General features: G+C 43.3%; 1 protein-coding gene and 1 long non-coding RNA gene across 2 annotated transcripts; both read left to right on the plus strand.

The window, feature by feature from the left end:
• Positions 1-1,182: 1,182 nt before the first annotated feature.
• LOC116501731 (ATPase family AAA domain-containing protein 2-like) lies at positions 1,183-27,250 on the plus strand (the record flags this gene model as incomplete). Its single annotated transcript, XM_032207306.1, has 14 exons — positions 1,183-1,225; positions 2,277-2,379; positions 18,153-18,263; positions 18,702-18,807; positions 19,615-19,737; positions 19,967-20,069; positions 20,290-20,405; positions 21,280-21,454; positions 21,872-21,917; positions 22,294-22,412; positions 23,275-23,365; positions 24,657-24,971; positions 25,903-26,029; positions 27,067-27,250. Coding segments are annotated over exons 2-14 (1,710 nt in total), but the record flags the coding sequence as incomplete, so codon positions are not given.
• LOC116501732 lies at positions 4,870-6,360 on the plus strand. The gene is made up of 3 exons (XR_004254507.1): positions 4,870-5,166; positions 5,346-5,602; positions 6,146-6,360. It is a non-coding gene; the product is annotated as an uncharacterized LOC116501732 (long non-coding RNA).
• Positions 27,251-27,756: the final 506 nt, after the last annotated feature.

Below are 27,756 nucleotides of genomic sequence, written 5' to 3' on the forward strand. Positions count from 1 at the left end.
CGGCGCGGCGCCGCCCGGGCACGTTGCGGCGCGGCGCCGCCCGGGCACGTTGCGGCGCGGCGCCGCCCGGGCACGTTGCGGCGCGGCGCCGCCCGGGCACGTTGCGGCGCGGCGCCGCCCGGGCACGTTGCGGCGCGGCGCCGCCCGGGCACGTTGCGGCGCGGCGCCGCCCGGGCACGTTGCGGCGCGGCGCCGCCCGGGCACGTTGCGGCGCGGCGCCGCCCGGGCACGTTGCGGCGCGGCGCCGCCCGGGCACGTTGCGGCGCGGCGCCGCCCGGGCACGTTGCGGCGCGGCGCCGCCCGGGCACGTTGCGGCGCGGCGCCGCCCGGGCACGTTGCGGCGCGGCGCCGCCCGGGCACGTTGCGGCGCGGCGCCGCCCGGGCACGTTGCGGCGCGGCGCCGCCCGGGCACGTTGCGGCGCGGCGCCGCCCGGGCACGTTGCGGCGCGGCGCCGCCCGGGCACGTTGCGGCGCGGCGCCGCCCGGGCACGTTGCGGCGCGGCGCCGCCCGGGCACGTTGCGGCGCGGCGCCGCCCGGGCACGTTGCGGCGCGGCGCCGCCCGGGCACGTTGCGGCGCGGCGCCGCCCGGGCACGTTGCGGCGCGGCGCCGCCCGGGCACGTTGCGGCGCGGCGCCGCCCGGGCACGTTGCGGCGCGGCGCCGCCCGGGCACGTTGCGGCGCGGCGCCGCCCGGGCACGTTGCGGCGCGGCGCCGCCCGGGCACGTTTCTCAGGTGGAGCTGTTGAGCAGGTGAGGTAAAGGAGCTGGGAACAGAGAGGTATTGCACAACTGTTTGTTCCATCAGTAGTAGTCAGCGTTGTGGAGTATGTGCGTATTAGGGCTGGCATGCTAGTGAATGCTGGTTCTCTGCGTTTACAGATGGGGATGAGCCTGTTTAAACTAATTCCAGTTGAGAAAGTTTCAGTTACTAGCTTGGTGATATTGTAAATCCCTTATTAAAACCTGCAGAAAAAGCAAAAGGGGATTCGTGCTTCTAGAATCACCAGAGATATCTTGTCTGCTCTCTGCATGCTTTTGAGATAAAGTTGATTTTAAAAAAGAAATAAAAAAACAACAGCTGCTTTTCTTGCTCTCTTCCTACTTTGTTGTGCTTTGCCCCTCCCCTTTCCCAGCTGGTTTGGTTTGGGTGCTGGGCGGGGCCAGAAGGTATATGAGCCCCAGGCATGGCATCAGAGAGCTCCCTCTGCCTGGGCTGCTCTTTGGGGTCAGTGCTTTGTTTTTCCTTCAGTCAGTTGCAGGGTTCTTTAGGCAGGCTGGAGTCTATGAATTTCTGGATTTCTAAGTGGTTGGAATTCTAGATTTCTAAGTGCTTGAAATAGAGGGATATTTAGTAGAGGCTGCTGGCTCACTTTTTTTTTGGGATGGTGGCATATGCTCCTGTTTTTGAGCTATATTTTAATCTCTAGAGGTATAAAACCACTTGTTTTAGTCCTCTGGAGAGTTACCCCCGCTTGATTACATGCTACATATGGCTTGACAGTGTAGATGCAGCATTACCAAGAGACTGAGCACAGTTGTATCAGAGTCACCTTTTTCATCCGCAAAGGGTAAGTCTGTGATTACCCCTGCCAGGGCTGCTGTGTGTGCATGTCTTTTTGGCATGTGTGTGTGCATGTCTTTTTGGTGTGTTGTGTGGCCTGGGCAGAGTTTGCAGTGGCGCTGTGAGCGAAGAATCTCAGTTAGAGCTGGTGAGCAGCTGAAGTAACAGAGCTGGGAAGAGAGAGGTATTGCAGCAGGTACGCTGTGGCTATGAGGTGCCTCAGAGTGTGCTTTTCTCTTGTCTTTGCAGGTGCTTTGTGCAGTCGTGGACAGGGAAGGGAAATCTTCATGTTACGAAGCTCTGAGGGAAGGTGAGTGTTGTCAGCCTGGTCATCCCTTATCCGAAGCGAAGGAAAGATTGTTTGGTGTTTGATTGCTTTGGCGTATAATCTGTTCTGCACCTAGATGTTTCTTTCTACGTAAAAAAATGTTTGAGCTATTTCCAGTTAAGCAAGTTCCATTTACTTGCTGGGGGCGGTATTGTCCTTTTAATATTCAAAGCTGCACCAAAAGCATGGGGATTGTTCCTTCTAGAAACACCCCAGTTCTCTTGTCTGCAGTCTGCATGCTGTTGAGCTAAAGCAGATTTAAAAAAAAAAAAAAACAACAAAAAAAAACAAAGAAAAACACACACACAAACAACAACAACAACAAAAAAACACCATTGGGTGACTTCTTGTGAACACAGTGATCATTTAATCCCTTTGTTTTCCCAGTTGGTGTGGATGATACTGGCTGCACTGTTGGAGTTTGGATTTGGAGAGGAACACATGAGCACAATCGTATGTAACATCAGAAGTAGTCAGCATTGTGGAGAAGGTGGGCATCATGGCCGGAGTGCTAGTGAATGCTGGTAGTCTGTTTTTGCAGCTGATGATGAGCCTGGCACTTGACTAAGATGACAATCGGTGCCTGTGCGTTTCTTGAGGCGGAGGAACTTTACCATCCAGCAACCTGAGAGCTAAGTTGGGGGGCACCTGGTATTTGCATATCTGGGGTGGCTAATGGGAGCTGGGAGTCAGAGCAGCGTGGAGCCAGCTGGCTGAATAGACTTGGTGCCACTGTGAGGGTAGTTCAGGCTGGGTCACGTTCAGGCTGCTTGTGGCTGGGTCACCAGGCTAATAGAAGCAGCGGGATTATTTTGTAGCTTGAGTGCGTGTGCCAGGCATGACAGTTTCCTTCTGTTCGTCTGTCCTGTAGTGTTGCTTCTGCAATGTCTGTTCTGTGCTTCTTGGGTCTTGATATCCTCCTAGCTTTTTACACTGGACTGACTAGACATGCGACTTGATAGCGGTGCTGAAGGGCCTCAATGCTTGTTTTGTCATCATGACTCTGATCCAAGCACTTCTTGTCTTGCAGTTGCTGCTTGAAGTGCAGATCTGTTTCAGGTCTTGTGCATTGTATTCAGTTTGAGATCACATCTATTTCCATCCTCACTCTTGAAGAAGTCATCTGGGCCGCATCAGGAGCTCTTGCTTTGGAATTGATTTCCTAAGTGTCTTCTTCAGGGGTTTTCACTCCCCATCCTTCTGGTCTCTTGTCTTGAAGGCAGGCTTTTTAGGCCTCCATCATCCCAGTTCTGGCAGTTGCTTCCAGTCTCCTGTCATGATATTTGAGTCTCTCCTTGGGTCTGCTACAGAGCACCTGTTCTGACTTGCTGTTGCCATAGGGCTTCCCTCTGGGGGTCGCTTTTTCTTGTGCATTGTGTTGTGTGTTTTGTTTGTAGTGTTTGTGGCGTGCCTGTGTGTATGTGTTTGGTCTGGAGCTGTCCTGCCTGGCAGTTAGTGATGGTAGCTAATGTCCATGGGTGTACTAATACATTGTCCGGGCTGTTTTGGCAAAGACATCCGGTCTGCCTCTGGGCACGTACTGAAGGGCAGCTGGCACAGTCATCTCTGTGGTGTTTGGCAGATTTGGGGGGGAGGAGAGTAGAGCTGCTTGCGAGCAGCTGCTCGCATAGCGCTTGAACGGTGTGCTTGAGGAGGTCTGTCGAATCTTGAAAGCTTACAGATACGGGGTTTTGAAATTCTTATTTTTATTTCTTTCCTGTCCCCAGTAGAGTGTAAAGCTTTGGAGGAACCTGTCACAGGAAAGAGCTCCTTCTGGAACTGTCCAGCACTTGGTAGGCAACTCAGTGACTGGCTTGATCCCCTTTCCAGGTGCTGAGGCAAGGGGGCTGCTGTTTTGAAATGATAATATTGTAAATGGGGTTCCTTTGTGTTGTTGAGGGATGGGTGCTAATGCTGGCAGCTGAATGATTATCTTGTGACTGTGTTTTCCTTTGTTCAGGCTGAAACTCAGTATGTAGTCCAGGACATCATGACCCGAGGTGCCTCTGGAGTGAGTGGTGTGATGAGCAGAGGTAGCTGTTATTTTTGGGGTGCGGTTGTCACTGCAGTTATTTTCTTACATCCAATCGAGTAAAATTCCACTTTCTCTTTTAGAGGTGCTATAAGTGGGTAAAGAGAACAGATGGAAGCATGTGCCATGTGGGGCAGGCAAGCGGCAGAGGTACAGGAGGGGATGAGAGTAACTGTCCCGAGGGCGCTGTGGCTTTTGCTCCTGCGATTGCTTTCTCTCCTGTTTATGAGGTGCCACAGACAAGGTGGGCTGAGATAGCCTTTAGAGTAGGAGGAAAGCAGGTCACTGGAATGCTGTGTGGTTCCTGAGAAAGGTGTTGTGTAGGAAAAAGGTTGTCTGGTGTGGCAGTTCCTGATGTTGGTCGTCTTTGGTAGGCAACGAGGTGCCCGAAGCCCTGTCCTGTGTAGCTTGAGCATGCCTCGCTGAGGATGAAGCCTGCTTTCCAGCAGTTTGCAAAACTGTTGAGGCTGAAATGCTGCATCTGTGTTTGGGTTGGGGTTGCACCTTGGTGAGTGTAGGGATGGGTTTTAAGCTGATGCAGCGGAGGGCCTGGCCCCAGTGTCCTGTAGCGTGTTTTGACCCATCAGCATAGCCTTTGGTTTTCAGATAGCCTACTGAAGTAAGTGATTTTTCCTGTGAATGGAATGGAATTGATTTTGTTGGTGTATAATCTGTTCTGCTCCTAGAGTTTTCTTTAAATGTAAATAAAAGTTTGAGCTAATTCCAGCTGGAAAAGCTTCAGTTACTTGCTTGGTGGTATTGTCCTTTTAATATTAAAAGCCGTAGCAAAAGCATGGGGATTGTTGCTTCTAGAAACACCCCAGTTGTCTTGTCTGCAGTCTGCATGCTGTTGAGCTAAGCCTTATAAATAAGTAAATAAACCACAGCTGCTGCTCCTCCTCTTTCTACTTTCTTGTGCTTTGCCCCTCCCCTTTCCCAGGTGATTCCTTCAGTCAGTTGCAGGGTTCTTTAGGCAGGCTGGAGTCTATGGATTTCTGGATTTCTAAGTGCTTGGAATTCACTTAATAGAGGGATATTTAGTAGAGGCTGCTGGCTCACTGTTTTTTGGGATGGTGGCATACGCTCCTGTGTTTGAGCTATTTTTTAATCTCTAGATGAACCAACCCACTTGTGTAACTCTACAAAGGACTAAAACCAGCTTGATTACATGCTACAAGGGGCTTGACCACATTGGTACAGTATTACCAAGAGACTGAGCAGGGTCACCTTCTTCATCTGCAAAGTGTAAGTTTGTGATTAGCCCTGTTGGAGCTGCTATGCATTCATGGCCATCTGGCATTTGTGGACTTCAGGGTGGTTTTTTTATTTGTCTAGCTCTGGTCTCTGTGTTTGAGTTCTTATCAAGGAGCTGTACTGTTTGTGTGTCCATCGTGGATGTGACCTTCTCTCTCTATTTTTTGTAGCCCAGGGCATAGGCACGGAAACTTGAACGAAGCATGAGAGTGAGTGGACAGCAGTGGGGTCCCCGAGTTGTTCGGTGGACTGTGTTAGTCTGCTTCACCTGTCGGGCCGGCTTTGCAAGCGCCTTGTGACAGCAGAGTACGTCTCCTGCCACATTTCTGAGACCTGCCAGACATCAGCAGTTCCAGTTCCTGAAATGCTGGAGCTGCTCAGGGCGCAAGAGGAGCAGGGAGCATGATGCATCTCCTTGAGATGTTAGGTGAGCGAAGCGGTCGTACTGGGTTGGGGTACGTGGCTTTGGGGCTTCTTGGCTGTTGCAGTAGGGGAGGAAGGAAGAGGAGTGGGGAAAGACTGTTTTGTGGATCGTCACGTTTGTCTGTTCTTTCTCCTTGGTCTAAGCCCTATGACTTTGGCTCGGCACACTGAATGGAAGTGCTAAGCCTGGATCGGGAAGGTGAGTGGAGAAAAGGTGGAAAACAGGTATTGTTTTTGGTGTTGTAGTCTATTGGTGCGCCTCTGGGTGACTCCTCTTTTGCAGGGACGAAGAAGGTACTGGGAACATCCTAGCTGGCCTTTGTGGTCCACGTTGATGGTGGATTCTGAGCCCTGAGAATTAAGTCTGGGGGCAAATATTGTATGTTGGGGAGTGGTTGGCAGAGGGAGGCGGGGAGTTTTCTAGAGGGTATCTATCTGGTTTCAGAAGCGGAGCAGGTCAGTTGACTACGACTGTTTCTGAGGAGGTTGTTCTACTGGAAGAAATTTGGCTGGTGTGCTGGTGCCTGATGGCACTTTATTTCTGCAGGTGAAGAAGAGCCTGGTGCCTGAGGCAATGTCCTGGCTAGTGTTTGTGTTCCTTGGTGAAGATGGAACCTGCCTCCCAGCATTCCCAAGCTAAGTTGGGGGGCAAGTGCTATGTTTGAGTTGGGGTTGTGAATGCACCCATAGGGCGAGGGTCTGTGCTTCTAAGTCATTGCTTTGGATGGGGCCTTTCAGGATCGATCAGGTCAGGCAGAGAGATTATGTGTGGGGAGTTCTGTCACGTACAGTGTGAACACATGCCAGGCAGGGCAGTCCCAGTTTGTCATCTGTGTTCTGTGTTGTCTGTGCTGTACTGTGCTGTTGCTCTTGGTGTTTGGCAGGCCCTGGGGAAGCCATCCTGAGGGTACTGAACACTTGACATCATCAGAATAATGCTGATGTTCAATTGGGAGCTGAGCACCTCTCATCTTGCAGTGGGAGTTTAAAGGAATCACTTCTGTGTGTGTAATACTTTTTTTGTATCAAACGTTTCTTGATATGATCAACATATGTTACATGCTCCTCAGGTCTTGATATCCGCATTTCCTTCTTCCACTGGACAGATTAGACGGGCAACTTGGTAGCCACACCGAAGTTCCTAAATGCTTGTTTCATCATCGTAGGGCTGATGCGAGCACTTGTCTTGCAGTCGCTGCTTGAAGTGCAGATATGTTTCAGGTCTTGTGCATTGTATTCTGTTTGAGATCACATCTATTTCCATCCTCACTCTTGAAGAAGTCATCTGGGCCGCATCAGGAGCTCTTGCTTTGGAATTGATTTCCTAAGTGTCTTCTTCAGGGGTTTTCACTCCCCATCCTTCTGGTCTCTTGTCTTGAAGGCAGGCTTTTTAGGCCTCCATCATCCCAGTTCTGGCAGTTGCTTCCAGTCTCCTGTCATGATATTTGAGTCTCTCCTTGGGTCTGCTACAGAGCACCTGTTCTGACTTGCTGTTGCCATAGGGCTTCCCTCTGGGGGTCACTTTTTCTTGTGCATTGTGTTGTGTGTTTTGTTTGTAGTGTTTTTGGCATGCCTGTGTGTATGTGTTTGGTCTGGAGCTGTCCTGCCTGGCAGTTAGTGATTAACGTGGTAGTGCATCGGTGTACTAATACATTGTCCGGGCTGTTTTGGCAAAGACATCCGGTCTGACACTGGGCTACTGAAGGGCAGCTGGCACAATGTATCTGTTTGCGAGTAACTGCCCGTGTACCTCTCTTTGTTTAGTAAATTGTAAACTGTAATTGCAATCGAATTTGGGACCCAGTCGTGTATGACAACTGGGGGATCGTCCGGGAGGGCTTTGGTTCCTGAATTCTTACTTGATCTAGGAGAGGCGCCCCACCATGTGGTGGCTGCTGTTCGAGTCGGGTCGGGACTAATGGCATCTTGAACCTGAATAAAGGTAAGCAAAGGTTGTGATTTTTCTTCAGCTCCCTTGCTGGTTGCAGCACTCTATTTTGCCTGTAATTCTGCGTGTGAAGATCCAAATGAAGACAACGTAGTCGTAAGCGTTTAAAGCATATACTGTTCTGTTGGGTGGGATTTGGTTGCCTGTGTAAGAGTGTGACTGAGATGGAATTTAGTTCCAAAGCGATTGTGGAGGTCTTCTAACCGCGGTTCCAATCTCCCGCGAGGGACTTGGCCGGTGAAGGACCGAAGCGATTCCTATAGGATTTGTGGGTGCGTGATAGATCTTAAACCCTCTGTAAGACACTCTTACTAATGTAACCAAGGGCTGTGGGAATTGCCACAGTAAAATTCCTAGATGGGTCAGACAAAATCGAAGACCAGGGACCAGAAGAAAGGGAGCAAATTACCAGACATACCACCAGAAAGTCCATTAGGAATAACGGTTAGAAATTGGAACGATAGAGGCCCCAGAAAAGGAAAAAGTAAATAAAAAACAGTCCAGTATTGTGTGATAGAACGGCCAAAGGAGCCTTTAAGATCACGTCTTTCGGTCTGTTTTTTTGATCCTTTGAAGACTGGATTTGTCACGCCTGAAATACACATGTTAATTCGAAGGAACCTTTTTGCCAGGAAGAAAGCGATTATGCAGGATTATGGATCAGGAGGACTTCATGTCCTTTTCCAGCCTCAATATTTACACTAAAAGCAGATAAGAAATTTGAAGAACAGGAAAAAGAAAAAGATAATAAACGGGAGCCGTTGGATAACCTACCATCTCCATATCCTAACAATCCACCTCCGGTGGCTGTGGTATCTCTAGCAGTACCACCGTTGCCCCTGCTTCCACCACCATCAGCACCAGAATGAGACCGACCTCCGGCTGCATGCATGAGAAGTAGGACTGCCATATCTGAGAGAGCTCCTCTATATCCCTTAAGGGAGGTAACTGGTGTATAACTGGGTTGGAGTTTTAACAGTTAGGGTTTTAAGGGTTTCAGGGTTATCGTGTTAGGGTTTTAGAGTTTTTTGGGTTGTAGTGTTGATAGGCTTTTTAGTGTTAGGGTCCTAGGGTTTTATTTTTGGTCAGTTATTCAGGGTTTTAAGATTTTTTTTTTTTTTCAGGTTAGGTTCTCCAGGGTTAGGGTTTTGAGTGTCCTAATTTTTTGGGCTAGGGTTTTGAGCATCCTACTGATTTGGGTTGGCTTTGGGTTTTGAGCGTCTTAATTTTGGGGTTAGGGCTTCAAGCGTTCTAATTTTGTTGTTTAGGGCTTTGAGAATCCTAATGTTTTGGGTTTGGGTTTTGAGCGTCTTAAGTGTTTGGGTTTGGGCTTTTAGGCATAGGACTTCAGGGGTTTAGTGTGGTAAATAGTTTGGGTTATGCCTGTAGGGGTTTCGAGGATTTTTAGTGTTAGGGCTTGTGGCTTTTTTGAAAGGCCGGTAAGTGCTTGGGTTACAGTGAGTGCTGGTAAAAGGTATTTCTCGAACACTCGGCCTGTGATTGGTCAGGCCAGCTGCCTGGGGAATGCTGGTAGGCGTAGTTTTCCGGCACTGGGTATCCGGGAGGCCATGTTTGGTGCCCATAGCATGCCGGGAGATGTAGTTCTAGGAAACTGGGGTTAGGGGTTGGGGTTAGGGTTAGATCCGGGTTAGGGTTGGGGTCAGGGGTGCAGGGCTCTGTGCAGCAGTTATTTTTCATTCTAAATCAGGGGAGTCGGTCAGGATGGCCTCATCCTTCAGCATCCTACTATCAGTTAACCATTTTTCAGCCTTCTGCTGGAGTACTCCCCTAACATTATGTGGAGTATATATCTTCAGAGGTGCCCTACAAGTGACTTTTCTAGCTTCCTCAATCAGTAAGGCAGTAGCCACAATTGCCTGGAAGCACACTGGCCACCCCCTCCTCACAGGGTCTAAGAGTTTGGAACAATATCCCACAGGTTTCTTGATTCCTGCCCATTCTTGACTTAGCTGTAATTGCAACTAACATATGCAGTTTGGTTAGAAACATTTACAAATAAATAAAAGGGTCTTTGTAAATCTGGGAGGCTCAGCACTGGAGCTTCTATTAACGTTTTCTTGATCAACCTCAACTTTTCCTCATCTTCCTCGTTCCACTTGATTTTTTCTCCAGTCAATTTTTCATATAAAAACTTTGCCTTTTCACTAAACCCTTCAATCCAGGGTCTACAATATCCCAAGAGCCCGAGCAGTTGCCTCACTTCCTTCTTCGTTTTGGGTGATGATAGGGCTAAAATCCCAGATACCCTGTCAGCATCCGATTTTTTCTTTCCTTGGCTAAGCCCATGTCCTAAGTACCTTACTTCTTTTTCCACGAATTGTAATTTAGATTTTGAGCCCTTCAACCCTTTTTCCCTAAGAAATTAAGTAATTCGATAGTGGTTCTCCGTGTCTCTTTTTCAGTCTCCCCAGCTATTAATAGGTCATCCACATATTGCAACAATTTCACTTCCCCCTTTACCTCAAAAAGTTGTAATAATTTTTCTAAAGTTTGGCCAAATAAATGTGGGGATTCAGTAAATCCCTGAGGAAGTACAGTCCATCTAAGCTGTTGCCACCTTCCTGTTTCGGGGTCTTCCCATTCAAAGGCGAAGTAATTCCAAGACCCTTCACTTAATGGGCAGGCCCAGAAAGCATCCTTCAAATCTATTACACTATACCATTTATGCAGAGTCTCCGCTCCACCTAGATGCACACCCGTTACATCAAGATGATGATTTTATTTTGCTCCTAGACTAATACATATTCATTACTACTTCTAAAAAAAGCAGGATTATTATAATTAGTTCCAGAATCTGAACCCCCCTACTGGAGCATGCGTATCAGTCTCTGGTGGTCCTTCTGGGGGTCTCCCATGCTGAAGGCTCATAGTCTTCCTCTCAGGCTTTTTTTCTTGTCCTTCTTCTTTGTACTTCTTGGGTGCATGTCAAAAGCTTGCACAGCGTTCCCTGCAAGCTTTGTCTTTTAGCCGTCCTTCAGCTTTTCCCTTCTCCTTCATCTCCTGGCCAGATATCAGGGGCTTGCATAGTGTCCCATGCAAAAGTCATAATAGTTAGCAGTTGTTCTGAAACCCCCGGATATCAGAGACTTCAAGGAAAAAACTTACGAATACATTTTCCTTCAAGCTCTCTATTGACAAGAATTGTTAAAACATTCCTCACAATCCCTTATCTTCTTTTTAATATCCTCAATTTGTGTCTCTTTTTCAGCCTTTTCCATTAATAACTGGATTTCATCAGTCCGTTCTCGGAGGGTCCAGTTCTTAAGCATCGTAACTGACATATCCCCTTCCTTTTTTAATGAAGTCATTACAAACATACTATTTATTATCCGGTGTATCAATAATGTAAAGCAAGGTATCATACAAGGTATGAATAATAACATCATTACACCACATAAAAATAAAAATAACATCCTTTTAACCCATGGTCCACCAGGCAGCCATGAAAATAAATCCCTATCCATACCCTTCCAAGTTTGTGCTGGGACGTGGGCTCATTTCTAATTTCTTTTGTTATCTGTTTAACCACTTTCCCATTATCGTCAATTTGTAAGCAACAATTAGAATCATTTAGTTTCCCCCACACCCCCCCCTCTTCTGCTAGTAAATAGTCTAAAACCATTCTATGTGGAAAGATAGCATTCCTCATCTGGGTGGACTGATCAGCTAAAAGATCCAAAGCCGTCGCTGTTTGATTGGTTATTATTTCGAGGACAGCTTGCAACCTAATTATTCTATTCAAATTATAAATAGGTTCTCGGGCTCCAGATATTATCTCATTTGGGTTCCAGGTAGCTGGTCCATAATACTGTATGATTCTTTCAGGGGGCCATTCATTTTCTCTCCGTTGTTGAGCACTACCTCCGGCTAAGGAAGCATCAATAGATCGTTTTTCTCTATTCAGATCATCATATAATTTTATTCCTAAATGATTTCCTTGTATTTGTGACAATAAAAAGAACAAGGGTCTTATGTAGCCCACGTAGCATATTCCTGACCAGTCCTTTGGTAGCCTTTTGTAGGCCTGTTTGCCACACACCCAATAATGTCCCTTTAGAGCCCACGTCCCATTTGGAAAAGGACGGTCCCATTCTCTTTTATTCCTTGGGGTGTGAAAATACAAAGGGTTTTCGTTACCAAGTGGTCCTGTTACAATGTTTGCCCCATTAGTACTTGTATATATACACCTCCAAGCTCCCGCACTAGATTCCCACTCACAATTACAACTAAGTTCTCCTTCACGACTTGTCATACCACGAGCTGACCAGAAATGTTTAAAGAACACTTGTGTCCCATTCTCATCTTGCCACCTCCAGCAGTAGACTCTTACCACATGCTGCTCCCTAGTGGTGTTATCACGCTGACAACTCGGGATTTGAACGTCAAATTGTCCCTTTGATTGTGCTCTTGCCATGGCTTCACATCCAGGTCCAAAAAATTTCTTATATGAGCATTTCAGCCAAGTCCCATTTTTCAGCTGGACATGTGTAGCGTTCCATTTTCCTTTACTTGATGTACAGTTTATAGGTCCACATTCAGGATCAGTACAATCATATCCGGGAGATAGAGTCCATTTACAAAAGCTTTTTCCCACCTTTACTGTTCCTGTTCTGGTTAAACAGTATATACCCTGCTCTGACAAGTGCAATTGCCATGGGCCTTCTTCCTCTTTCCAGAATTGTGTACCATTATGAACTTCACTCAAATTACTAACCCACCACTTAGGTTCAACCGGGCCAGCTACCCAGGGCCAACTTTCAGTTCCCTGTGGTCCCCCACAAACCCAGCAATTGCTAAGGTTAAAAGCCTTGGCCACTTCTTCCCCCAGAATGAACAAGTTATTCCCGTGGCTTAATTGCCCCTGTAAAAATAGTACCAGGAAGTATAACATCCTTCTGCGTCATCCAGGGGTTATCGTGGGGGTGTGAGAAATGCCTCCAATCAAGGGGTTGGGCCCACTTCCAGGATCTATTTGAGCTTGGGTTACTGTTCAGCCTTTGAGGGTGATCCAGCTCCTGGAAAACTAATTACAATAGGTTAAAAAATAATAATAATAATCGTATTTATTATATAAATATATTTTTGTTTGCTTGTTTGTTTCTTTTTCCTGGGACAACCTGGCTTTAGTGTGGGCGAAGTCCGGTTGAGGCCCTCCCACTCGGCAGTCAATACCCGTAGGGGTTGCCTCCCTTGGTAGACTATACACACCGCAGTGGAGGGTCCTGCCCCGGTCTTGCCTTCTCCCTTTCTTCCCTTCAGGCTTGTCCCCTTCTTCTGGCATTCTTAATTTATGCAGAGCCTTATTGCCAGCACATTAGTTCTTTTTTAGCTTTAATTTCAGTTCCCCAGGAGCAGACTCAACCCTCCAAGTTTGGGTATTTATTGGTCCTTTTACTCTAGATGCATGGGTCCAACCCCTTTCTGCTGTTCTCACAGCTGTTTCAGTGGTAAGTAAAACAAGGTATGGTCCCTTCCACCGGGCGTGTAATGATTCTTCCCTCCAAGTTTTTATTAAGACCTTGTCCCCTGGTTGTATTTGATGAATAGCAAACCCTAAAGGTGGTGTCTGAGCCATTCTTCCAATTTCTCTTAGCTCTTGCAATCTTTTCCCAATAGTAATTGCATATTTCTGGATACTACAATCCTCAACTACATTGTTTCCCAGAGGCATTCCCTGTGAATAAGGCATACCATATAACATTTCATATGGTGATAATCCAGTCTCACTGTGTGGTTTAGTTCTTATGTTTAGAAGTGCCAATGGTAAGCATTTTGTCCAGGGCATTTGTGTCTCAATCATTAATTTAGCCAATTGTTGTTTCATTGTTTGATTCATTCTCTCTACTTTCCCTGAGCTTTGTGGGTGCCATGGAGTATGATATTCCCATGGATTACCTAATGATTGACACAATAATCTTATTATTTTAGAAGTAAAGTGTGTGCCCTGATCAGAATCAATGTACTGGATTATCCCATATCTAGGTATCAGGTGTTCTAATAAATTTTTTGCCACCATTTGTGCCGTAGCTGGTGCTACGGGATAAGCTTCTACCCATTGTATTAAATGATCTACTATTACCAATAAATACGTTATCCTCCCTACCTTGGGCAATTCAGTGAAATCAACTTGTACTTTCTCAAAAGGCCTATAAGCTGTTTTTCTTCCTCCCGCGGCTGCTTGTCAAAACACTTTCTTATTTATCTTCTGACAAGTTAAACAACCTTGTGTGATTTGCTTTGCTATTTCAAAAACCCCTATGCAACCAAATTGTTGAAGTAAGTGATTACTTAATGCTTTTGTACCCCAATGTGTTTGTGTATGCAAACGTTCCAATCTTTGCCTTGCATAAGCTTGTGGTAATATCTCTCGCCCGTCTGGCAATGTCCATTTTCCTTGTTCTAATCTAGCACCTGTTTTCTCCAGTTTTGTCTGTTCTTCAGGAGTAAACTTTTTTTCTTCTCCCTCTCGTCTTTCTTCCTCCTGTACTGTATTAATTTTAGCAGCCTGAGTTCTCAAGGCTGCTTCCTGAGCTTCTTTATCTGCTAGATTGTTCCCTCTGGTGTGGTAATCTAATCCTCTTTGGTGTCCTTTTACATGTACCACTGCTATTTCTTTTGGTTCTCTTAATGCCCTTAAATTTTTTATTATTAATTCTTGATGTATAAGATTCCTCCCTTGAGTATTAACGAAACCTCTTTCTTCACAAATTTTTCCGAAGGTATGAACCACCCCATATGCATATTTAGAATCTGTATATATAGTTCCACTTTTCCCCTTTAATAGTTCCACGGCCCTATATAGGACATACAGCTCACGAGCCTGAGCTGACCATGATAGACTCAAGGGTCCTGATTCCACAGGTTCCAGGTGCTTATTAATTATTGCATATCCTGATTTTCTTTTTCCCTCCACTACTCAGGAGGAGCCATCTATGAACAGTGCTTCTCCCTTCTCTAATTCAGTATCTCTTAAATCGGGTCTTCCTTTAGTCTGGGTCTCAATTACCTCTAAACAGTTATGTTGTAATTCCTCTGATGGTTTTCCGAACAAAAATTGTGCTGGACTCTGAGCAGAGCTTACCCTTAGTTCTAAGTCAGGGGAGTCAATTAGTATAGCTTCATACTTTAGGATCTGGCTGTCTGTTAACCATTTCTCTGCTTTCTGTTGTAAGACACTTCTGACGTTGTGTGGAGTATACACTTTTAAGGGAGCATTACAAGTGATCTTTCTAACTTCCTCTATTAATAATGCCGTAGCGACCAAAGCTTGGAGACAAGCAGGCCACCCTCTACTTACTGGACCAAGTAACTTAGAACAATACCCCATGGGTTTCTTAATTCCTGCCCAGTCTTGAGTACGAACTCCATATGCCGCCTGGTTTGATGTGTTCACAAAGGGATAAAAAGGTTTTTCCAGATCCAGAAGGCTCAACACAGGTGCTTGTATTAATGCCTCTTTTATTTCTTCAAATTGTTGATTATCTTCTGCAGACCACTTAAGTTGGTTCTTAATTAATTTCTCATATAAGAATTTAACTTTTTCACTGTAGCTTTCAAGCCATGGTCTACAGTATCCTAATAATCCCAATATTTGCTGGATTTCCTTTTTAGTTTGTGGGGGTCTTAAGGATAGGATCCCAGATACCCTGTCAGGATCTAACTTCTTTTTTCCCTTACTTAACCAATGTCCTAAGTATTTTACTTCCTGTTCCACAAATTGTAATTTTGATCGAGACACCTTGAATCCCTTTTCTCCCAGGAAACTGAACAATTTAATAGGAGCTTCTCGGGTTCCCTCTTCAGTTTCTCCTGCTACTAATAGATCATCCACATACTGCAATAATTTTACCTCCCTGGGTAATGCAAAATCTTGTAAAACTTTTTCTAAAGTTGGTCCAAATAGATTTGGTGACTCTGTAAACCCCTGTGGTAGCACGGTCCACCTTAATTGTTGTTTCCGTCCCGTTTCAGGGTCCTCCCACTCAAAAGCAAAATAATCTCTGGATTTTTCATCCAGAGGGCAGGCCCAAAAGGCATCTTTCAGATCTATTACGCTATACCAAGTATGTTTGGGAGAGATATGACTTAGTAAAGTATAAGGTTTTGCCACCACAAGGAATTTAGTGACTGTTCGCTGATTTACAGCTCTCAGGTCCTGTATGACCCATCCGATTTCTTTACAGGGAGGATGGGTGTATTATGAGGTGACATACACGGTTCTAGAGTTCCTTTTTCCAGAAGTCTATGGGTTTTAATCCTTTTCGACCCTCCATTGGTATAGGGTATTGTTTAATTCTAATTGGACGATGTGGATCCATTATTTGAACATTTATGGGGTCCATTTCTATTTTTCCAATTTCCCCTTCCTTATAGCACACTGAAGGGTTAATGAATTCTTCGTCTTTTTGTGTCAAAGTGTATAATTTAATCTGCAATTTATCCCCTTGGCTTTGAATGCTTAAGTTTAATTTTAAAATCAAATCCCTTCCTAGTAAATTGTACTCCGTTTCAGCGAGCAAAAGTAAATCATTAAGACAGATTTTTTTATCTGTTTCTGTCTCTACATCTTTCAAAACAGGTACCTTAAAGGGCTCTCCTTTTGCCCCTATTACAGACATGCAACTCTTCCCTTCTTCTATTCCTTTTGGAAGTTTTTGAATAGTGGATTTTTCAGCCCCTGTGTCTACTGAAAATAAGACTTCCTCTTTATGGGGACCAATTAATAGTTTTATCAACGGCTCTGTTGATGTTGAAGTCCCCAGAAGATATAGCCCCTGACACCCCTATTCTTCTTTGAATATTTTCTCATCTTGTTCCCGCTAATGATATTTCCTCTGAACATGTCTCTTCTTGTTGCAATAGTAACAGACGGGAATTGTCGATTTCCCTCGACAAGGCTGACCCCTAGGGTTTTTTTCTATTATTTTTTTTCTCCTCTCCCCGGACAAGGTCTTGTGGAATGAGGTTAAGCCACGAAAGACCGTATGAACTTGGAAGTGATGGGAAAACTTACAGTTTTTAAGAAGAATGTTAGTTGTGATTAAGGCAGTAAATTAGATCATCCTCGTAGGAGCTTTCTAAACAGATCAGAAGAGGGCAAGAGTGTACTTAAGGACCGAAAAGGGTGTTGCAGTAGATAGCTGATGAGTTAGATTATGTGATAGAGCTCAGCTGCACACCTGCAAAGGAGCTCAGAGAGACAGTGAGAGGAGGCTGAGCCCCAGAAAATACTTTGCTCCTCCCTTCAGAGGCCCAGAGGAGCAGAGAGATGCACAGTGGCAGGTGGGAACCCGAGGGAAGTTCTTCAGAGGAAGAATGGCTGGGCCATGGACTAGTAAGGGAGAAGCAGAGTTGACTCCTTTGGAGGTTTAGTTAGGAAAACATTAGCTCAAAGTCTTAATAAGAGTAGCTTGAATACAAGGCGGGCGCCAGTCTAGAGGGAGAAGCTTGGTTAAAGTGTGTGGGTTTCAGGGAGCTGTGCAGTAGAGACTTGTAGAGAGGAATTTTAAATAGCACGTTGAATGGGAAATGAGCCCGGGGCAATTAATTGATGATCAAAATGCAAACTACAATTTTAAATCAGGAAAGAGGTAGACTATACTTTTATAATGAAAAATACGCCAGAAAAGAGTGAGGAAAGTGTCAGTGTTGTTATAAAGGAAGTTACTGGAACAAAGGAAAGGGTTAGAGGAGCAATAAAGCAGAGAAATTCATGCTTTTGTGATAGAAGTGTTGGAACACCAAGGACTGGAGATGGTAGTGATCACAAACTCATTTCCCGATCGCTCAGTTTTCCGTGTGCTGTCTGTATACCCCATGGCACCTACCTCGCATTCAGAAAGCAATGCAACCTTTGGGGTTAAAAAATAAAAACCAGAGAGGGCAGTGCTTTCCAAGAAAAAAAGATAAGTCCTTGTGGCAAACAGGTAGGTGAACGGAGTATGTACGTTCCTTCCTCGGTGTCCTGCTGTTAACGTGAGAGGATATTCACCAGAACCCAGTAGATGATTGCACTCTGGTTCTTGCATTTTTTACCATCTTTCATGAAACAACTTCAGGTTACTTGACAGAAGCTAATGGCCTAAGCTTATGTGCATTTGGCATTGTTTTCTCATTGGTGAGCTTCAAGCCTGTGTCTGGCCCATTATTGCTCACAGAATTTGTGGCAGAGCTAGACTTGGACTTAGATTACTATGCTTAGTCTTAGCACTGCAGATTATTAAAACCCTTTCCATTAAATACTTTCTCAAACTAAGAAGTGACTTTCTGAAATAGCTGTTTTCAGAAGATCTGCATCTTAGCTAAGCAATATGACAGAATTTTGCCTGTTGTTAAACACTGAGGCTGACGACAAGTCCATCAGCAGTTTCAGAGAGCACAGAACAATGTCCAGATGCATGCTCATCTGCTAGGATTTGTGATTTCTGAAACGTGACTTGCATAAATTCATCTTAAGGTTTTGCAGGATCCACTGTGTCATTAAAATAATGCTAATACTAAAACTGACAGGCATCTGTGTAATGCATTTTGGATTTCATATAATTTGCAAAAGTACTTAACGATTCGGTGTCATTTTGTGGTACAGTACAAACATCAAGAGGAAGTGAGAACAAAGAAAATGGTGGTGAAGATGTTCCAAGGCGTTACAACCTTCGACAGAGTAAACCTGTTGACCGCTACCAAGCTCCTATGGAAAGTAGGTTGAACGCACAGTTTCTCTTAAAACCTTATTTCTTGCACATAAGTGAGATAGAATTTTTGAATGCAAAGACGTGTTTGCGCACACAGTTCTATTTCAGTTCTGTACCTTCATTCTGCACATGAACTTCCCTGTTTTTATCAGACACGTGTGTCCTGTGCACATTGTATTTCTTTGCTGTTTGGCGTACTTAGTGCTATGTATCCTTGCTATAACAGTAATTAATCACACGTAATGGTCTTGCTCTTGTGATTTTCAGTTCACCTTTAAACAGGGCGTAGTTTTCCACTTGTACCATGCACTGATGAAAAGCAAAAACAGTTAAAAATTCTTCTGGAATTAGGGATGAGTGAAACACGTGGCATTTTCTTTTTCTTTTGATATCCTCCTCTCTTAAATGTATCTGTATCATTATTCTAAATTCTTTCCTTTCAGTAAGACAAAGAGATCGAGAGAGGACTAACTCGGGCCAGCCGCGTTCTGTCAGACAGAAAGAGTCACTTGAAAATGCTGGGTCACAAAAATATAGAAGACGTGCCAGGTTGGTGTATGGCTAGTGATAGCTCTTACTTATCCGTAGAGCTGTCAGTCTCTTTACTGCATAATGCTTCAAAGGGTTTTCAGTTTAGTGGTAATTACAGAGTAAGTTTATGATCGCTACTTTGGTAGTCTGAGGATAGAGAGGAAAGAACTATTTGGAGGGGAGGAGGTGGATACTTTTAAGTTGGTTTCTTTTTTAAATCCAATATTTGTGGGTCGCTGATAAGATGATTATGGAGGTAGTGTCTGAGTTTCTGTAACTGAAATTCTTTGGTTCTGGAACTGAAGCCGGAATCCCCCCTTAAAAATCTTAGTCAGACTATTTAATCTTGAAGGATACAAAGGATTTTCTTAAAACTGAAAATAATTTTATTCGATTTAGAGGGAGAGGCTTTATGGAAGTTTTGTTAGATTTAAAAAAAAAAAAAAAGTTATCACTCAAATACTGACTCTAGTTTCTGTTTGGAATCAACTAATGTTTCTATATGCAGTTAACCTTAAACAATAAAAGATCTAAATGAAATCATAAATTGCCTTAGTAATGATAAAGGCTTTTTGGATTCTGTAAGCAGTTAGTGCGTAGAGAATGCTGTTGATTGCCAGATATTTTGTTGAGCATTCTTGAAAGCAGACAGTTGTCACAAGGAAAATCATGTCATGGCCTTTGAAATCAGATTCCTAAGGAGTACAGTGGACTGGAAAATAGATCTCAGAGGCAATTTTGAGATAGAATTCCCTTAATTTTTGATGTTACTTAGTATCTGCTCTATTTTCTTTCTAACTTTCTGGTTTATATGCTTGCTTGCAGACGGAGATGTGCAGATGACATCAGTGATTCTACACCCTCTTGCTCATCTCCCTTGCTTAGCACATGTGATACGGAGGAGGGTGGTGAGAGCAGTGAGGACGGCGAGAGCACATCTCCAAGAAGGTTGCTGTCGGTAGAGAATAGGGGAGGGATGAATCTCCTTCAAATGAATATTTAGCCATGTTTAAGTTTATCTAAATGTAACTGTGTAAGTTTATGTCAATTAATTAGGTCTTCTAATATATTAATTAATGTCTTCTACATTTGCTTGGCATTATTATGAAAAACAAAAATCTTCGAGCTGCATCTTAAAGAAAAAGAAGCCCTATAACTTCTCCTTAATTCAAATCAGGACTTTTCGAGTGAAACGTCAGAAACGGGACCTAAAGAGAGTTCAGAGGGATCAAAAGAAAGCTGGAGGAAGTCAGGGAGATGCAATGCAAATAGATAGTGCGGTAAGTGGTAAACTAATCATCGTGTCAGCGAGTGTTTCCAGTGATTCTGAAAGATCTCAGTGTGCCATCTACAACTACCTTTGTTGATGGTTTTCTCTAAAGCAACTTCAAAAATTGCCCAGAATGTTTGCGTTGTGCTGAGATAATTTCTGATGAAACCTTGATCTAGGTTGCTGCTTTCTTTAACATACAAACTCTGTGGTGTTGAATTTCTCTTTAGATTGGATTTGAGAACGTGGGTGGTCTTTCGGAACACATCGCAGCTTTGAAAGAGATGGTGATTTTTCCCGTCCTGTATCCAGAAGTTTTTCAGCAGTTCAATATTCAGCCCCCAAGGTAACTCATGACAGTGATAAATCGTAAGTCAGCTGTTTTCAGGAGAAAGTTCAATTAAGGTATCAATATGCTTCCATGCTTCAACATTTTTGGCAGCGGTGAACATTTGTTTTAGTAGTAGCAAAAAGTGGTTTCTTAAAAATGGATAAAATCCAGAATATTTGTAGGTTAAAAATATAAGCAATGTCTGAAAATTGTAAGTTTTACCATCTGGTGTTTTTAAAAAGTTGGGTTAGTTGGGTTGGAGTGGTTTTGTTCTCAGTTTTATGTACAAGTCAGCTTGATTAGTCTGTAAGCAAGAAGGGATTATCTAGTGTGGAAGTCAATTGTAATATGTTGCCTGGAAGCCCAGTTGTTTTTCCTGCCTACTTTTGCAATAGATGGTCTGAGAGACCAAACCCAGTAACTTAATGCTTTTGAAAGGAGCATTAAATGCTTTACTATCAGATTCTGCATATTGTGAAAGCAAGAATATGCAGTTTATTGCTGCAGAATGAACTGGTGATTCACCATTCAGCCCATTCTCAGATTCTGTGCTGAAGTTTGCCCGTTTGGCTCCGGTTTGCTGTAATCACCCTGTTTGTCAGCAGTTTTGGAAGTGTCCTTCTGGGACAGTATGCTCTCTTTTGAAGTTTTTATACGTTTGAGTTACCTCCTTATTCATTTCTTTGGGTGAAAAAAATGAATTTTCTTGTGAAACGTTGTAAAAACGCGGAACTTCTATCTGTTCTGCCTCTACCCACACTTCAGCTATTACTGCTGTCTTGTACATGACGTGTTTTGGTTAGGAAAGACGAGTTTGTTCTAGAGACGATGGTTGTAGGAGGTACTCATCATGATGTTTTTTTTCCTATCTGGATCTTTTTTATTGCAGAGGTTGTCTATTTTATGGCCCCCCAGGAACAGGGGAAACACTAGTTGCTCGTGCACTTGCCAGTGAATATAGTCGAAGTGACAGGAAAATATCATTTTTTCTGAGAAATGCTTCGGACTGCATGAGAAAATACGTGGGGGAATCAGAACGCCAACTTCGTGTGTTATTTGAACAGGTAAGGTTGAAATGCACAGTGTATTCTGTCAGAGTTGAAACCATTATTTTCTGTGGTCAACGTTTTTAAGTAGCACTTGCTCTTTTTTTGTATTTTGTTATTTTTTTTTTTCCCCCTGAAATGGAAATGCCAGTGTTTCTGCTGTGAATGTCAGCTGTAAGAACTACTGGACCGATTTGCTTCCTGTCACCCGGATACAGTGGGTTGACACAGACTGCTGTCTTCTGTTAGTCATGCCAGATACTCCAGTAGCTCTATCAGTAGAGGTCCCAGAGGCTAAAGTGAAAAATCTAGTTTAGATGACATTCCAACCATGATGTTTTTGTGCATTTTTCCTTTAAATAATGCTGTTTTACTCAGTGTTTTCCTGCTAGGCCTGTCAGATGCGACCTTCAATTATTTTCTTTGATGAGATAGATGGTCTCGCTCCTGTGCGCTCCAGTAAACAAGACCACATTCATAGGTATTACAGTTTTGCACCTACATAAAATCTGCTTGATCTTTGGGAAAAAAAAAAAAAAAAAAGGACGATGACCTGTTTAATTTACTGTGAACATGTTAATTTATCCTGAAAACTTGTAACTCAATGCCAAAACAGGTGATTCTAAACGATAGTAGAAACCAATTTACTAAGCCTGATATCAGCATGTGGTCTGTGTTAACTTACCTATTTTTTATGTCTTAAAATGAGTCTTGTCCTTAAAAAGCTTGTCCTTTATGACTACTCATGGAAGAAAGTCATGTGGAATGTAACAAAATTTACTGAACCAGTAAGTAAAACTTATATTTTTCTATTTGTTCCATTGTTTCAACTCTTCTGACCCTTCTGGACGGCGTAGATAACAGAAGAGAGATCGTGGTAATTGGAGCTGCCAACAGACTGGATTGTATAGGTCCTACTTTACAAAGACCAGGACGCTTTGACAGAGAGTTCCTCTTCAACTTGCCAGATAAAGAGGTGAGAACTTAAATTCAACGTTAGTGCTACCATGGCAAAGTCCAACTTTATAGGAAAAAAAATTGACAACTTGAACGAAAGAGTGATATGTGGAGACACTGCGCTGTTCCATGGAGGGCAAATCTGGTACTGAATATATATGGTCAGGATGATACCACCAAGTAGTTAGTTCTATAATCAAACCTTTCATTCCCCAAGTTGTACCTGTTTGCTTAATTATTTAGTCCACTTGGGTGTTTTCATCATGAAGTTGTGTTTTTGGTCTCAATCCTTCCCTTATGAATGAATAGGGGATGTGTTTGCATTTGATTGTGCCCCTGCTCGGTGGTAGTAGTTTGAGTCATAATTCTTTTCTTCTTTATAGTAATTGTAGCAATTGGAAGCATTGTGCCAGAAGTGCTTTCTGTGAATTTACTGACTGGAAAGCAAATGTGATGAAGTAATGAGACTGTCCCAATGAAAGCTTGCTAAGTTTTAGAGAAGTTTTTTGGACAGCAAAGAAATGTTTCTGGATAAAGTTTTCATTACAGTATTTTCCTCTGGGTCCTTAGGTCTTGTAGTTTGGAAACTTGTTATTGAAGCTATAAATGCCTTTTCTCACTGTAGGTTCCTAGAAAAAAGTGCAGTGTAACAAATAAGAAATATTCAATTTCCTGGTTGAAAATGCAGAGTGTATATTAAATAACTGTAAAATACTTGAAAGTTGAGCAAGTAAGAAAAGCGTATTAATAGATGAGGGGTTTTGAGGGAGGACTGTTTTGTTTTTTGTTGTTTGTTTGTTTGCCTTTTGGTTTGTTTGTTTCTTGTTGGTATTTTTAAGGAAAACTTGGGACAAGCTAAAATGCAATGATTTTGCTTCCAGGCTAGAAAAGAAATTGTCAAGATTCATACTCGTGACTGGACCCCTCAGCCACTGGACATGTTGCTTGATGAACTAGCTGAGAAATGCATTGGTAAGACTGAAATCAAAATGGATTCTTGCTTGTGACCAAGTTGTAAAGAACCTAGCTTGTACCAGGCAGTACCCATGCTCTTGTGCCTTGCTGCACAACTAGTCAACGAGGCAGCTGGCACGCCTTCATAGCAATCAGAGTGAGATGCTTTCATCTATTTACTCTTTATTGTCGTTCCTCTTGTTGTCTGAGAACATTAAATGGTTCTGGGGCATCTTCCTCAAGAGTATAGTTTTTGATGAGGAGTCTGCTTCAGCTGCATAAGCGCAGGATATCAGGCAGTGAGCAACATGAAACTTCCCTGCAGAGAGTGGTATAAATGGCTCAGGATTCAAATTAGGATTAAATAAAAAAATAGGATTTATTAGAAGAATATAAAAGAATAGAGGTAAGCAAACAGTGCTGGGTGCACTGAGAGTCTCCGCTCCACCAGGGCACACACCAGTTACGTCAAGCAGCTGATTTTTATGCTCCTAGACTAATACATATTCATTACTACTTCCAAAAGAATTAGATTATTATAATTAGCCTCCGGGGTCCAGTCCCTCCTACTGGAGCATGCGCATCAGTCTCCTCTGGGGGTCTCTAGGGGTCTTTCATGCTGAAGGCTCGTAGTCTTCTTCTCCAAGTCCTTCCTGTTTGTACTCCTTTGGCACTGTACCAAGTTTATAGAACATTTTCTGCAGGTCTTGTCTGCCAGCCGTCCTTCAGCTTCTTTTTTCTTCCTCTTAATCTCTTGGCCCCCTGGCCAGATACCAAAGGTCTGCATAGTATCCCATAACAGTCACTAGTTGTTATCAGTTGTTATGAAACTCCCAGACATCAAACACAAACAGCTTTCTTATTGACACTTCACGAGTAATTAAAACATTCTTCCCCAGCCATTCACAGGGACAGTCACATCTATAGCAGTGTTAAGTTAATCTCGAAGAAGACAGGAAAAAAAAGGCTGTAACTGTTAGAAACAGAAGTCCGGAATAACAAAAGCAAACAGGTTCATAAATTTAAGGAGTATTTTCTGAAGACTTGATAAATTGACTAGAATGAGGGGGAGACTGGGACACACTGCATCTGTGGTTCAAGAATTAAATTGCCAGTGCAGGGCCCAGAGGCAGACAGGATTCAAACAGAATTGTTCTTTATGGACACGAAATGTTAAAACATTCCTCACAAGCGGTAGCACTTTGAATTCCCTGTTAAGCTGTTTGGTTTTGGCATTACAAATTCTTTAAATGTTGCATGTTGTAAACCTGGGCCTTGACTGATGTAACGTTTGATTTTTGTTTGTTAGGAGACTGTGGTGCAGATATCAAATCCCTCTGTACTGAAGCTGCGCTGTGCTCTCTACGCCGATGCTATCCTCAGATTTATGCAAGTAGGGAGAAGTTGCTACTAGACGTTAATTCTATTAAAATAAAAGCAAAGGACTTTTTCATGGCTATGAAGAAGGTTGTTCCAGCTTCAAACAGGATCGAGACTTCGCCCGTACAAGCACTCTCACCCATTTTCAAGCCACTTTTTCAAAGATCAGTAGAGAATATTTTACAAGTTGTGCAGAAGATCTTCCCGCATGCACAGCTTGCACTAAAGGAGGACCGACAGCAAGGTATAACCACAGCATCCACTTCTTTATAATTCTGCTAAAGCAAAAACTTGTGGTTTGTGCAATCAACTTACAGCTTTCAGACATAATGGTGGTAGAATTTTATTATTTGCATGTGCATGTCTTTCTTTTGGGCAAGTCTGGAATATAACGCATAGGTTTTATTGTGGATTCGAAACTGAAATGCCAAATGGAAGCTCTGAATGACTCAATACACAGTAAAGGACGATGCGTTCTCTACTGAAGCATCCTGCTTCTGAGGGCAGCTAAGATAATTAGCATTTGTAGAGGTTGACTTGAGGTTTGAAGTATAAGGCACCTATTTTTCTTTAAAAAATCAAAACTCAGATCTTTGGAGGGGAAGCATTTCTAGGTCAATGTTTCTAATTCCTTTCTGAAGAATGTCAGGACCAGGATACAAGTATAACTGGTCTAAGCTAAATATTGTTTTAGCTATCATCATTTTTAACCAGTCTCCTAATTTAAATGTTTGTGGATCGTACTATACACGTGAGATCAATTAGCATTGATACTTACTAGATGAATGGAATTCTGTGGCCATCACATCCTTTATCCCCGTGCTTTCATTGTGGGAACCTCCTCCAGAAAGAAATGGTCTTGTTTGTTTTTGTTTTTTTTTTTAATCTATTTAGCAACTGCAGAAATTGTTCGTAATCTCCTTTATTCTAAGGGGGAGAAAAAAATCACCAAGAGTAGCGTACCTTACACGTACACATCAGTGGGATTTAGTAGAGCTTTGTAGGGCCTTGTGCCATCTCCTTAGATCTGTGGTGGGCTGAACTCTAGGAAATAGCTTTCAGTGTGTGCTCTCAAATGAAGAAAGGGTTTTGGCACTGATTTAGAAGCTGTATTAATGGAAGAGAAAGAGACAAAGGCTATTCAGGAAAGTTAACAAACCTCTTTTGCCTTTCAGAGCATTTCAATCCTATTTTACAAGATGATATGTTTGACAGTGATGACGATGCATGCTTGGTTTCTGGAGATGAATTAAAAGATGGAATGCCTGACGGACCAGAGAAAAAATGCCTCTGTTTCAGCAGGTAAAGAAAGATAGATCCCTGTTACGTTTAAATTCTCAGGTCTGCTGAGTCTTTGTAAACAGTTCCAGCTGTTAAAAGTGCGAGGGGTGGTAGACGAAGGGGCAACATCAAGTTTGTGTGTTGAAGGGGTGCTTGGTATTCACAAGAAGAAAGGGTGGAGGGACTAAAGTTGTAATGAAGTTGCTCTGAATGACCAAATTGAAAAGGCCAGGCTTCTCTTCGTAAGCCAAAGTGATCCGTAGACTACCAGAACACGTTGACTTAATCCATGGCATTCTTTGAAAGACTCAAGACCACATAAATGTGCTGTCTGTCCTTTTAGCTAAAAATACCCCAACTTTATGGGTTTGTGTTGCCACCTTTTGCCCTTCTGTTTTCCAGGATTGTTAAACCAGTAGTGAATTATGTAGCAGAAAGAAAACTGAGAAATGGCTTGTTAAAACACCTTGAGAAAAAATGGAATGGTGTCTTTATTTGTTAAGCCACCAAGTTGTGTTAATCTTGTGATATTTTAGTATGGAAGTCATGCAAGCCCACAGTTGGAAAGTTAGATCATGTTGTCACAGCTGGATCAGTTATTTTTCTCCGTTTCTATTGCTGTGCTGTCCAGAAGATTTTCTGTGCTTTAGAGCAAGGCTAAGTCTCTAGCATCTTTGATTTAAGCCAGCAGAGGTACAGCCTGATTGTAGTGGGGAAACAAATGCTCCTCACCAATTTATTTTTAAATAAAAATAAATTTATAATAAAGTAAATAATAAATATATAATAAATAATAAATTTATAATAAAGTAAAGCAAGATTGCAGGGATATTAATTTGCAGTCTTGGTTTAGTAAAGAATAGGAAACACAAGGGAAGAAGGTGAAACAATTGGAATGAGTGAATAACTTAACTGGAAATCTTACATGTATTTAATGTAGCGCTGCCATTTGGATTATTTGGGGAGGGAAAAGAAAGTCTATAGGAAAATTACTTGGAACATCTGTGTGTCTATTCAGCACCTCATTTATAAACTTGTTTTCTGAACTCTTGTTCTAGGAGTGCTTTCTGTGAACCAACATCATGCCAGCCCCGTCTGCTAATAGTAGGAAAAGAAGGGTACGGCCAGGTTTCTTACGTGGCACCCGTGGTGTTGCACGCTTTGGAGAAGTTTCCCGTTCACACCCTGGACCTTTCTGTTCTGCTTACAAACGTTGCACCGCCAGAAGAAATCTGCGGACAGGTACCTTTTTTTCTTTTTCTTCTCATCGGATTCACTGACTGTATGTAAAGGATCAATCGAGTTGCAAGTAAGGTGAGCAAAATTCATTGGTAATGGAGGTGGCCTTGTTTTAATGTGCTGGGATGTTTGCTTCTGTCTGAAAATCCCCTTTTCTTTTAGACAGCACCACAAACAATCTGGATGTTGTACATGTCCACATTTTCCATACCCAATTTTACAGTGAGGCTGTTGCTAGCAGCTCAGGAAGCTGGGCGGTGTTGCTAACGAACATCTCTTTGTGGAAAGAAATGCTGCTCATGTCACTGGGATCCAGAAAGTAGTTCTCATTGCCTCCTAGGACTGTGTGCTCCCAGTAGATGGCTCTGTATCAGACTGCATGTCGGCTACTTTTTGTAGGCTTCTTCTAAATTATATTAGTAAGGCAACCAAGGTTTGGGGCTTCTGTTTATTTTGTTTTCGCACGGACATACACAACTTGTGCTGTTGCAGTATGTGCACTAAAAGCA

Source organism: Aythya fuligula, unplaced genomic scaffold, assembly GCF_009819795.1.
Source record: "Aythya fuligula isolate bAytFul2 unplaced genomic scaffold, bAytFul2.pri scaffold_83_arrow_ctg1, whole genome shotgun sequence".
Classification (NCBI taxonomy): Eukaryota; Metazoa; Chordata; class Aves; order Anseriformes; family Anatidae; genus Aythya; species Aythya fuligula.